Consider the following 13,392-nt stretch of genomic DNA (forward strand, 5'->3'; position numbering starts at 1 on the left):
TCACCTCCTCGACTCCTATCCTCGTGTCTTAGTCCCGCCCACAGGAGATGCGAGCAGAGGAGTCGAGGAGGGGAACCGAGGAGAGAGGAGGTGAAGCAGCAGGCGGTTAGAGAAATTAGAAATCCTCTCCTCTGAGCGGTCATTTTAAAGAGACGTCCATTAATGATGACCAGAGGCACAGCAGTCTGATGCCAGTGCGGTATAATGAGACAATAACAGGCTACAGATGCGGACATGTACACACACACACACATATATATTTGCGCTGAAATCCATTTCCGGGTCACTACCGGAGGACCGAGGATTCGAGGAGTCGAGGAGGGGAAATTAGAGAATTGAGAAACCTTGTGTGTGTGTGTGTGTGTGTGTGTGTGTGTGTGTGTGTGTGTGTGTGTGTGTGTGTGTGTGTGTGTGTGTGTGTGTGTGTGTGTGTGTGTGTGTGTGTGTGTGTGTGTGTGTGTGTGTGTGTGTGTGTGAATGTGGCATTGAACTCTGTTCGACCCTTTAGGTGCAAACTGTGATTACAAATCAAACTCTCCTCCCCGACCACCAAGTTCATCACAATCCCTGATTGCATCTTATTGTGTCTTCTCTTTGTATTTTAGCGAGTACAGTGTGGTTTGTCTGGGTGTCTTTGAGTGTAATGGGTGAGAAGGGGTTGCCAGGGACAACAGGCCAGTTGAGGAATGATCCGCCTCGACAAACACTGGTCGCGCCGGAGGGAGGTGGGCTCGGTCGGGATCTAATTACAGGTTCACACTCAGGGATGGGTGAAACATCACCTCCCCTAGTCCCTGTCTTAACCTGGACTTATGCTCACACACTATCAGCTGGACCGCACTTTCATTGCAGTTTTGTCCTTGAGTCCCGTCGTGTCCTCATGCTGCATTATATGTGTCCCTGAAGTTATTATTCAAAAAGAATAATAATGATTTTTGGCCACTTATTTTTTCTGACAGTAGATTGGTTTTGAAAACTGGTGCAGTATTGGAACAAGGAGACGACAATCTGCACCTCAATGATGGAAAAAAGGCAATCTACAGACTTGACTTCATGTTTCTTTGGCTGCGCTCCTAACAGACACGCCACTTACTGTTCTTCTGCTATATTTCAGCGAGCAACCTTATCTATATTCCCTTTCTGATAACATAGACTGAATTAAGCTTAATAAGGAACTATATCTACAATCTGCCGTGTGACACAAATAACTGCAGTGTAATTCTTAGGTTGCTAGCAATACTGATAACGCTAATTACCAAAAATATTAAGCATAATATGATTAATAGCTTAATTAGGTAGCATTTCAATGTGGATCACCACTAGTAAAGTACTATGACTACATTACATTTCTTATGAAGAACGTGTATTCTTCAGGTCACTCTCTTAGTCTTCTTATTCAGGCGGAAAGAGCCAACAATTTCATAAAGAAAATCACTGACATGCATGTGTGACTTCAGTACACGATTACACAGAGAGCTGTTCACTACTACTGATCAATCCTCTAAATCTCATATACAGTATGGTTCCTTTAAGGAGTATAAATGAAAGATTTGGGCTGATGAGTGCACCGGTGGCAGGATGTGAAAGGAGCTTTCTTACAAAGCTTAATGAAAGTGTGTTTGAACGAGACGATGTTTGTCGTTCTCTGGATTCATCGGCATAGGAGCCTCTTTTGAAGTGTTGAACAGCTCTGAATAATTCACCCCTCTCCGAATACAGGCGGATCTTTTAAACTATCATTTACATCGGTGAACTGGGTCTCGCCGAGTGACTGTTTAGAAACCACACACACACTCCCACTGTACACACAATGAGGTCATCTTCTGATTGTTTTTCATTGACTGGTTAGTTGATGAATGCACAAACAAGGAAATTAGCTTTCTGACGCAACAGGAAAGCTGGCAGTGACATCTAGAGCAGTGGTTCTCAAACTTTTTTCACTCATGTACCCCCTTTGAAAAAGAAATTCAGCCAAGTACCCCCTGATCAGCGCAAACACAATTTGTTATAGAAAAAATGCCTATATAAAGAGGTACAGTACAGCGCTGCACCATCGGTGTCTGATTTATTAAAACAACAACCTTGTAACTGAGAAACACTTAAATGCTACATTTCAAATGTTTACAATACATCACTAAATTCATGGCAAACCAATTTTAACATCATGCAATAACACTGAGACGACATTAGTTGCATTGAACTGATCTTTTTAATAAGTTGTACTTACAATTTAGTGAGAAACATGGGCTTGAGCTTCACTGAGGATCTTTGTCATTCTGACAGCGAGGCAAACTGCAGTTATTACACTTCGCGTTTTGAAATATGTGTAACTCTGTTAATATAAAACCCACACTGCTCAAACTTCGTTACTTTTCCTAAAATTTGAATATTTATTTATTTTGGGGCGTGGGGAATGAAGAGAAAAATATATATGAGCATTTTATGAGCATGGGATTTGGACTCCTCATAAAAACATTATGCATAATGCTGCGCTATACTTTGCGGCCACACGCCGGTGTCAAGCAACGCTTATTGTTTAGGTGTCCTTTGATAAGCAGGCTGCCAGGCAGTCATATAATGAACTAGAACTGAAGTAAACCGGATGCAAGAGAGAGATCAGAGAGCAGATCAGCTGCTGCTGACGGAGAACATGCAGCTCTGCATGATCACAGCTCCCCTGCTGTGACGGATCGTTGAGCCGAGCAAAATTAAATACACTAAGAGTTAGACCTAATACACTTAGCTAGTTATAAGTATATTGATTCTTTACTGTGTCGGGTCACTCATTACAGGTTCAGCGAGCTGCACGAGACTGACGGGCTGTCAGGAGAGGGAGAGGAAAAGAGAGCACCCCGTTTACTTTTCCCATTTTATTATCCAGAATTACTGTAAACCTTTGAATAAAGTAGTTCATCTACTTTTAGTAGTTTGTGTACAAATTAATGTTTTTTTTTTCATTAACATAAAATAAATCTCACGTACCCCCTGCAGTACTCCAACGTACCCCTAGGGGTCCGCGTACCCCCATTTGAGAACCACTGATCTAGAGCAGTGATTCTCAAATGGGGGTACGCGGACCCCTAGGGGTACGCTGGGGTACTGCAGGGGGTACGTGAGATTTTAAAAAAGTTAATAAAAAAAATACCATGCATGATTACAAAAATAATCTTAGTACAATAAGTTAAATAGAAAACACAATTTTCTATAAAATATTCCTAGAACCACCTCATATAAACATGTCAAATGTGTGTATTGTATAGTTTTGCATAATATATCATTTTGTTCATTGGTTTGTTAAACTTCAATTGAAAAACTCCTGTGTCCTGTTTTTTTCGTTATGTTATTATTTTTCATGCATAAAATGAAAATATCCTTAGTTTGTTGTAATGCATGAAGGAGTAAATAAATCACACACTGAGGGAACATCACTATATTGGAATTATTTGTATAGGGTTTTTCGATCAAAAATGTTCGGGGTCGGTCAGGGGGTACTTGGCTAAGAAAATGTTTCAAAGGGGGTACATTACTGAAAAAGGTTTGAGAACCACTGATCTAAAGGATCAACGCTAACATTAGAGAGTGACTTACCTGCTCATGTCCTCCTGAATATACAGTGAGAGCAGCTGTTTGGGGATGCTAAACGACAAGGTGCACTCCTCCATTTGTTCCCGCACCAGCATCCATTTGCTGTCCACTGTTTGAAATCTGTACACCTTGCATATTGGGTTCTTGAACACTAAGAGAGGGAGACACAGGAAGAGAAGAAAGGCATATTGAACTATCTGACAAATCATAAAATATATCGCGTTTTCATCAATGATAGTTCTTCTGACTATCCGAAGGTAAAACAGACGATCTAATACATCTTTGACAGCCGGCAACGTCAATGACCGACAGACAGAAAATCCTCAAAAGTCACATTTTAAGCATACATTTAAATCTATAATCAATACATGTGTCTGCCATAGATAAGGTGTTGCTCATCTTCCAATTCCTACTCTTTCCACTTCAGTGGCTGTTAATCTTTGCAATATTATTTCCCTCTTTGCTGGCTAACAGCAGCATCCAGCCCTCCCATTAAATACATACTCAGATGCAGCCCCATCTTCTTCATTTTTTTTCAAAATGGCTAATAGCAGCAATCGAAGGCTGAAACCCAAAACAGCTCTAATGCTCTTATCTGCATGCTAGCAGCAGAGGGCAAGAAAGCTGTCTGCCTTGAACAGTGTTTACCACTCCTTTCCGTTTCCACAGCTGCAGTCATAAAGGAAGTCACTCAATAAGTCGGAGCTGAAGCACCCGGGGTGAAACGTTGACAATCTTGCTCTAGGCAGTCAGACATGCGTGGCACCAGTCAAATGCTTTTTCACTTGAATTTAAAAGTCTGACTTCTGCTCCTGCTGACAGCACAGAGAAGTCTCCCCTCACCAAACCCTTCATACGGCACTGTGCCCTGATCTGACCTCAGATGGCCCTTTCTCTCAAAGTCATCTGTCTAAGTGCCCGAGTCAAAATAATCCTGCTGGGGCTACGTCATTTGTCCTCGAGTGTTTAAGTTCAGTGATGCCCTTCAATGCAGATGGGCTCGCAAAGGCGCACTGTAGTGAGAGTTCTTACAAAGCACGGGGATTTTAATATAAGATGCAATGTCATCATGAGTTATTTTGTTTTCTACATTTATTTTGGGCAAGCATTTGAAATCAAAACATAAACCTGGCTATGTGATCGTAAAAAGAAAAGTTGCCAACAAGAACAGATGTTAATTTGAATTGCAATGTATGAATCACTCTCTTTAGCATCAGCGAGCATGCTTCTCTGGCAATATTTAGTATTTTCCTTAACGTTAATAAATCCCATAAAACTAAAAATGTATCATACTAACAAATATTGTCCCTGTAGCCGACGCCTGATGTACAGCAGCATATTCCTGGTGCTTAAGGCATCAATAATTGCCCGTCAGACAAACACATACATTGGTGACATGTTTCTTCATTAATACGAGTGGTCACTGCATTTCATTTTCAGTCAGCCCTAGATAAATCGTTTTGGTGCATCGAATACTTGCTAGTGGAGCAAATGTGTATTAATCCACAGTTGAAAATAGTCCCCAATGAATTCATTATTTACTCGTGTTTGAGTGAGGTTCGCTACTACAGCACCAAGCTGTGATAAAGATATTTCAGACTTGTTTTTTGATAATTATATCTTCAGCAGGAAGGCATGGGCTTGGGGCCAGAGATGGGGTAAGGAAATTGGAAAGTATTGAAAGGCAAACTAATGAGTTGTTAGCCTTGGAGAGCCAGACCTTTCTCCACAGTGCTGATGGAAGGTCTGGTTTCACACTTTATCATTCTGGTTTATGGGACGAAATGCTCTGGCTAGTTTATATTGCATGGACCCAATCACTTTTTATTTGGGGCGATGAGAAGCACAGGATGCATGGACAGTATATTTTCAAACGTTAACACGCGCATAGTGGAGGAGGGGGTGAATGTCACATGACCAAAGTGGCCAAAGGCAGGCTTATAACCACTGTATTTAGTCAATTATTTGGATTTGTTAACATGAGGTACCATGTAGTGTTATTGCAGACTTCTAAAGTTACAAATGATGCACCTGACGAGATTTAATTTGGACAACTAATAGCCATAGACAATAACCGTGATGAGCATCTTATGTCATTACTAAGGCTGTGTGGCAGAATTCTAACCACTTAACGACACTTATCCATGAAAAAAACATTTATTTCACTCAAGAGACACATGTTCACATCAAATCAGCAACAATATTTCAATTTTTTTAAAAGATATTTGTTAAAAAGGCTTGATTTAACTTAATTTATATTAGTTTGCAAACATTATGTATGGATATACTATGTACCCAAGACACATACATTTAGAGCTCCACTGAAGGACAATAGCCATTAGCCAAATAGACTATAGAGAGGCTTATTATTTATTTCTGCACTGCTGAAGTTGATGTTGAAATTAATGATGATTAAGGTTAAGCTTGGCCCTGGAATCACCCCAGAAAGGATTCATAATTGCATCTAGATGACATGGTATACTCAGGCATTGTTGGCAAGGGGATTAGGGAAAGTGAAATGGATGACAAAAATAAATGGGAACAAGGAGACACATGGAGAGAAGGGGGTGAAGGCCCAACCCTTAATCAGACGAGCGACAGTTGCTGACTTGTACCGCCGTCAGAGAGGAAGATTAACCCCTGAACTCCCCCCTGCCATCACACTAATCTGAGCACCAATCAGGCGCCTCTGTTTCCCTTCCCGACACCTCTTAAGAAAATGACTTCCCGAGATGTGCTGTGCGTGGGTTCCCCCCCCCTCCCCGCTCTCTGCATGCTCATTTCAGAAGGTAATAAAAAGCGGAAGAGCAAATTGCATTACTCAATCTCCCGGGGTCTGCAGGGAAGGTGTTGTTTTGACGCGCTGCAGATGTACACCTGCAAACACGGCTGCACTTCACTAGCTAATGGCCACAGAAATAGTAAGCGACAATGACACCATGACAACAGGCGTAAGGCTGCCGGGGAGAGTGGGGAGCTGCCGGAAATCTGGATAAAATAGGAAATGGATCTGTGGAACACTTTAATGCATGGGAGGAAAAAAGGAAACTCCTCAGCAGGAGTTTGACCTTTTCAAGTCAAACCCTTTTCTGTCTGCATGTCTCTCATTTTCTCCGTAGAATTCGCTCCTTCTCTGCCAGTGAGATTTCTAGCTTTCTGGGTTGCCATGAAATTCATCTCCCGCAACTAGAATTGCTTCCTTTTCTCTTTCGGTTAGAACCAACCTTTGTCTCACACTATACTTTCTTGCTACTAAAAGCATGGATGAAATATACATCCCACAACAAAATAGGATACTTACAGTAAAGGATCATGCAAATGGTAAAAGGCAGTTCAAGGTCAATTTGAAACATAACAACATTATATAGACTTTTTTTGGTTTTCTCTTTCCTGTAAGGTGTTACATTGGTTGTTGTTGTGCTTGTAAATGGTCTGCAGAGAGAACTAGCCAAAGCTTCATTAAAATAACATCTATAGGGAATTATTTCAAGCTTTCCTTTGAGGGCAATACAGGGTGGGTTATTCATTTTGGGTAAAACAAAAAAGAGTAGAAAGAAAGGAACTTCAGAGAACACATATACTTATTTTCTTTGGTTGCCATGTTATTTAGCAATGAATTACACATTACAGGCGTTCAAATGTGATTCTTACCTGGACCTGTCAGTGGGTTATTGTCTCTGTCGATGCAGGAATGGGACGCAGACTCACAAACCAAGGGACACTGGGAAGAAAAAGAACATACATTATTATTAGGGCCGGGACTTTAACGCGTTAATTAAGATTAATTAATTACACAAAAATTAACGCGTTAAAAAAATTAACGCATTTTAATCGCACTTATTTTTGCACCGCGGAACGTTTCTCACTGGATGAGTTTCAGGCGTACCGATTATACTGGAGCACCAACTAACGTTCATGACTTCAGACAACAACAAACCACAGTGAACAACAGTGGGAAATGTTGTTTTAAAAAACGGACGGATGGAAGCGTCGATAAGAGCACGGTTGTGTGCAAATTATGCAAAAAGGAATTCGCATATCACCGCAGCACATCAAGCCTCAAGTATCACCTCAATGCAAAAACATATAGCAGCTAGCGTGGAAGCTAGCGTGGACGTTAGCCTCTTTTATCGCGTTCACACCAAAAAGAGCCGGTACTAAAAATTAGTTCATGAGAACCTTTTTACCCCCACGAAAGTCCCTGCTAGAGAGCAGAGAGCTGCTAGAGAGCAGGGACTTTCGCACGGCTCTCTTGTGAGAAAAGAGCTATATTTCTGATTGGCTGGGCGGATTGCAAACCACGCCCCGTAAAACTCCCAAAAAGTTTTGTGAAGCCGCCATTTTATTATCCTCGCATTAGCATTATTAGCATTAGCCCAGCGCAGAAACGCAGAGAGACTAATTTATGGCAACACAAAATAAAACATGGGAGCGGTGGAGATGAGGAGGTGTCGGCGTTCTGGCGATTTACTCGGAAGGCTGCTGGGACTCCCAGCAGCTTCTACTGAAGCCAGTCCCCAACTCCGGGGACTTCCGGCCGGGGACTTTGGGCGGCAGTATACGCCGTGAAGTGGTTTGCGGCCTGCCAGTAAACCCAAAGCAGAAGAAGAAGAAGTGACGTCAGCGGCTTCATTTGCCTAATCCTCCCCCAGGTTCAAAGAGTTCTCATGAACTAAATTCTCATGAACCTTTGTGGGAAAAGTACTGCGGTGTGAATGCGTCTAATGGTATACTAAAATCCATGTGAAAAAAAATTGCTTCTCACTGTTCTTAGGTCAAATATGTATATGCGATTAAAAATGCGATTAATTTCGATTAATTAATTACAAAGCCTCTAATTAATTAGATTAATTTTTTTAATCGAGTCCCGGCCCTAATTATTATAATATATTAATCAAATCTAATAATGGTATTTTTCTGAGGACCAGAAAGGCTTTAATCATGATAATGACTAATGAAGTACAATGACCAAACCCATAAGCCAAGTAGCCATGAACAATAATTCACAGCTCACTGAGAGTTAAAGTATTCAATACCAGTACAGTAGATGACAAACATACACTCTAAACATGTATGTGGATATATGTGTGGAATTTTAACATATATGGATTTTATAAACAGCTACAGATATAATGCATTAATGGTTTCATGTGAAAATGAAAATTATCTTTGCTTTGCATTACTACAATAAAGCCATTTCATCTCAATGAAACTGCTGTATGCGGATTACAAACACCACATTTAAAGACTAAGGAACCACACAGATCAAACACCTGCTTTCTATTCTCCTTCAAATGTTAGCGTGTTGCACTTCTGCCTTCACCGCAATCAGTGATGTCGCAGCAGGTGACAGCTGAAGGAAAACACACAGCTGTGATTCACAGACTGGGTAGCGGCGGGTTACGAATGTATTTCCTCTGCTGCCATTTCAGTCCATCAACTCATCAAATTGTTGTTTCATCCTGTGACAGCACATATCAACTGATTGCCAGTGCAGTATACTTCTCATATAGAACAACAACATGTCCATAACAAATGAGATAATAAAAATACAAAATTAAGTGTCTTGTCCGCTGGATTTACCTCACTTCACTAATACGCATGGGGAGCGACACAGTTGAAATCTTCAATCAAAATGTGTTACTTGGCAACAGAGCAATTATCTTTAATGGGGTTCTTTCAGTGAACCTACAATGGAGATGGAATTTAGGAAATAAAATAGGCACCTCTACTTCTCTTCATATAATGAAATGTTCTAGTCCAAACCCACTCTAACTGTCAACCCTTCATTCTCACACTTGACACATATACAGTTAGCAATTATAACAGTGACAGATTTCCATTCAAAATGTTTCCTATTTTGAATAATGAGAAGCTCCTTATTTCTACTTGGCAATCGGTTTCTTTATTTTTTCTGATTTTGCCTGCAGAAATAATAAATCTCTTGCATGTGTATCAGCTGGAGCTAGCTAATAAGGCTAATATCAGCTCCATGAGTTATCATACCTGGTTGACTTTGTTAAGTTTCCAGTAGACTTTTTTTAAATGCAGAATCTAAAGAAAAAGGGGCTTCACATGCATTACGTTACATACATCATATTTTGGGAATTTTCCTCAGTCCAGCTCTTACATCCAGACAGTTATCCCATTTATACTTTCAAACATAAGTACCACAATAAAGTCCTTAAGTGCTTTGTGACACACTCCAGAGCAGCATAACCTCCTCAGTAAAACTAAACTTTTCTAAGCTGGTGCAGACAGTGAAGCCTCTCGTAAGGCTTGTTAATTATGGCTTGTGTTGGCCGTCCACTTCAGAGTGTGGCATACGGTGGTGCCAAGGACTGTAAAAGGGTAGAGCAGCATCCTCTTGTTCTTTCATTTATTTATTTTTTTGTCAATTTATTGAACATGTCAGAAACAAAAACAACAATAATATATATATTCTCTTTTTTCCTTTTTTTTCTCACTCAAATTAATAATTATAACAAAGTACAAAAAAACAAAAACATAAATAAAAAAAAACAATAATAATTCTCAAATAGTCTCTGTCATGTTCAACAGGGGCAAGAAGAAGCTTAAACAAGCTTTTCTGGTCCTACCCCCTCTAGCATATATTTTTCTTCTAAATAAAATATTAGGTCATCGTCATCAGCGACATGTTTGTCTTGTTAATTTGTTTGCTTTTTGTTTTTTTACAAAACAATCAGAAAGAAATTACTTTTACAATTACAAGAAATAACAAAAAATTGAATTTTACAGGTCCTGTTCATAATCATTAATGATTTGGCTCCTAAATAATACTTTCAGTTTAGACTTGTACAATATTTCAGTGCATCATTACAGTTATTCCACAGACTAACACCTTTTGATGAGATGCAATGAAGTTTGGCATTTGTTCGTACGGGTGGTTTTTTGAAAATGGTAAGCCAGGTCAAATTATAGATAAATTAAGCTCATTTCTTTCTCGCATACATTTTTTTATTTGAATAAAACAGGGTGGTTTACGATTTCTTGTTACAGAAGAATACAAAGGGCTAACCAATGTGTTTGGCAAAGGTGTCACTATTTTTGGGTTATAGTAGTTGAGTTTAAACTTCTCCAAAAGGAAAAAGAGAAAGGGAGAAGGAGTTTCTAGTGTTACAATACACTGTTTCAGCATCTAAAATTACTTTCACACATTAGAGAAATACTGCAGAGAAGATGTGTTAGTTCTTTTTTAACTGCAACCTAACAAACACATTTCATTTCTCAGCTGTTGAAGTGACACTGGGTTACCACTGTAAGCTAATGTGCCAGAGATGCTAACGATTGCACCTTATAAGTTAGAGCAGGTGCATTAATTCTAGTGGATTTACTGTTGTTGCGATATCCCTTTTATATGGCATAGTGTGTTAAGTACACAAAAGTGCACAACTATACCTTTCCATCCTGACACAGCTTCTCATAAAACTCAAATATGTCCATGTAACAACTGCTAGGCCTTTGATGCTAAAAGCTTTCGATGCCTGTTGATGCATTAAGTCTGGGACTCATCATCAAAGCAATGCTGACAACTAACCATTTTTTTAGCTCGCTGTCTGTCAGCTCTGCCCTGTTTGATGAACCATTTAACACGGCTAGACAGCCCAACCTGTTCCCAGAAAATGACTTTAATGACTGCTAGGAACTATCCATCACTGAGAAACTGATCCTGAATAAAAAAGACACCAACAGCCAAGCTCACACAAACACGAAAATCCAAAATAAAATATGTCTGTTGAACAAATCAGACAACCTGGGAATATCAGTAAGCATACAAGAAGGACATCTGATGATAAAAAGTATGAACAATGAGCCAAGGATCACAGCTGTAGAAGGAGTCTCATTTTAATTGAAGGCAGCGAACGGCGTGTGTTCGATGGCGCTTTGATGACTAAAATATGTAAAGAGATCAGATCAAAGGTGATTGGAGCCTCTTTCTTGTTTCGGCTGACTGTTTTTAAGCTGTTCATGGGATATTCATGAGTAGCAGCGACTCAAGCAATGACAGGGAATGATCAAACAAGTGCTTTAAGCCCCTGGAAGAAAAACACACAAACATACGGGACATTCAGGCAGCAGGTCACACATACTGCTAAGGTAAATTGAACAACAACTTCCCCACAAGTGAGTCTTGAGTCTCAAGTGAGCCCCCCTTAATGTCTGTCATACCCCTTCCCTCTGTGCTGCCCTCATCTTCTACACAACACACAATAGGAAACATGCGTTGACAACACACGCGCACACACACAGACAGACAGACAGACAGACAGACAGACAGACAGACAGACAGACAGACAGACAGACAGACAGACAGACGCCCGCACGCACGCACGCACACACACACACACACACATGCAGGACAACACATTCATCAAGGCGACATGGGCAGATTGTCAGTGACACTCTGGAGCCTAGCAGGGAACCACCCTGCACCAGCATCTTGGGGGGGGGCAGAACCAAAGCCAGTCAGCCATGTAGAAGCCCTTGGTCAATTATATAAGACAGTGAGTCATACACACAACACACACAACAGCAAATCAAAAGCAGACATGGACTACTAAGTTTCCCGACTGCCTTGCAGGGCTGTGCTGCAAAACGTTGAGTGTTCTCCTTTAAAGATCAGAAACATCATTAAAGCTCCTTCTTTACTTTTTAATACCCGGCTCTTGACAAATGTTCAACAAATCAGGCTCCATTAGGAGTGGACGGAAACAAATTAAGTGAAATCAGAGTACATACAACTTCATTTCTGGTGAGGTGGCAGCCCATTCGGAAGACACAATCCTCAGCTTGCTGTCAAACTCTGAAGGAAAATACTCTTTCTTCCTCGTTCTCTCGCCTGATTATGTGAGTCACTCCAGAGCCGGGTTAAGCGGTATTGTATGAGATTAGAGTGGAGACGGGGGCGGCAGAGCAGCAAAAAAGCCACATTGAAGAAGCATCTGCCACTTGGTGAGATGAAGGAAGGCTGCAGGCCTGGCGACACAATCCCACACAAACAGGGTCAAGTGTATGAATGTCGGCATGCTAATTTGGTCAGTCTCTATATAATCTATTCTATGAATGACAGAGAAACAACATAGACAGACATCACACACACACACCCCTCTAAATCCCTATTAGGGTTTACTGAAGTTTATTTAATCTCATTGGAGGACTTGAGCAGTGCCAGTCTAATCCTAGCTTTAGCGCTAGGCATCTGCAGCACGGAGACTCCTGCTTTGTGTCTTCACTCTGATATTCTACCTTGTGTGACGGTAACTCGGTGGTGATGTGGTCCAAGTCCACCTCCTCCATCTCCCCCATCTTCAAACGACTCACCACCACTGTTCCTGCTGCGCACACACCATCAGATGACCTAGAGGGAGACAGCAAGAGGGAATTGAGTTACATTTAATCTGTAAATAAAAAGTATGTTCAGTTAAATGATCTTTTCCTCAAGCTACTTCCCCTCCAATGGCCTGAAAACGATACATCTCCATGTTGGGCCCTCTAAATCTCCAAATCGAATGAGCTTACTCTGAGCAGCACACAGGTTGTGGAGTTAACGCTGGAATCGGGACATAGATGCTTTTACTGCGGCAATTTCTTTCACCGACAGATTTTGCAGAAGAGTGTGCAAGTAGAATAAACCCGAGCCTGCTCCAGCGGGGAAGTTGGCGGGTTGAGGGAAGGCACATTTTGTATAACTGCTCAAATGGCCGTTTAATAACCTCGGCTGTGTGCCATGACAGACGTGAAATTGATACTAGAGTTTCCATATCAGAGACCAATCACGTAGCCAAT

General features: G+C 40.9%; 1 protein-coding gene across 8 annotated transcripts in view; it reads right to left on the reverse strand.

The window, feature by feature from the left end:
- inpp4b (inositol polyphosphate-4-phosphatase type II B) overlaps window positions 1-13,392 on the reverse strand; it is a 318,245-nt gene that overhangs the window by 79,445 nt on the left and 225,408 nt on the right. For all 8 annotated transcript variants that reach the window (XM_034231259.1, XM_034231261.1, XM_034231260.1 and 5 more), the window contains 3 exons: window positions 12,853-12,964; window positions 7,237-7,306; window positions 3,589-3,736 (listed from right to left, as the gene is read on the reverse strand). In XM_034231259.1, coding sequence (XP_034087150.1) covers window positions 3,589-3,736; window positions 7,237-7,306; window positions 12,853-12,964 — 330 coding nt within the window. The remainder of the gene's footprint in view (window positions 1-3,588; window positions 3,737-7,236; window positions 7,307-12,852; window positions 12,965-13,392) is intronic.

Source organism: Gymnodraco acuticeps, unplaced genomic scaffold, assembly GCF_902827175.1.
Source record: "Gymnodraco acuticeps unplaced genomic scaffold, fGymAcu1.1, whole genome shotgun sequence".
NCBI classification, from domain to species: Eukaryota; Metazoa; Chordata; class Actinopteri; order Perciformes; family Bathydraconidae; genus Gymnodraco; species Gymnodraco acuticeps.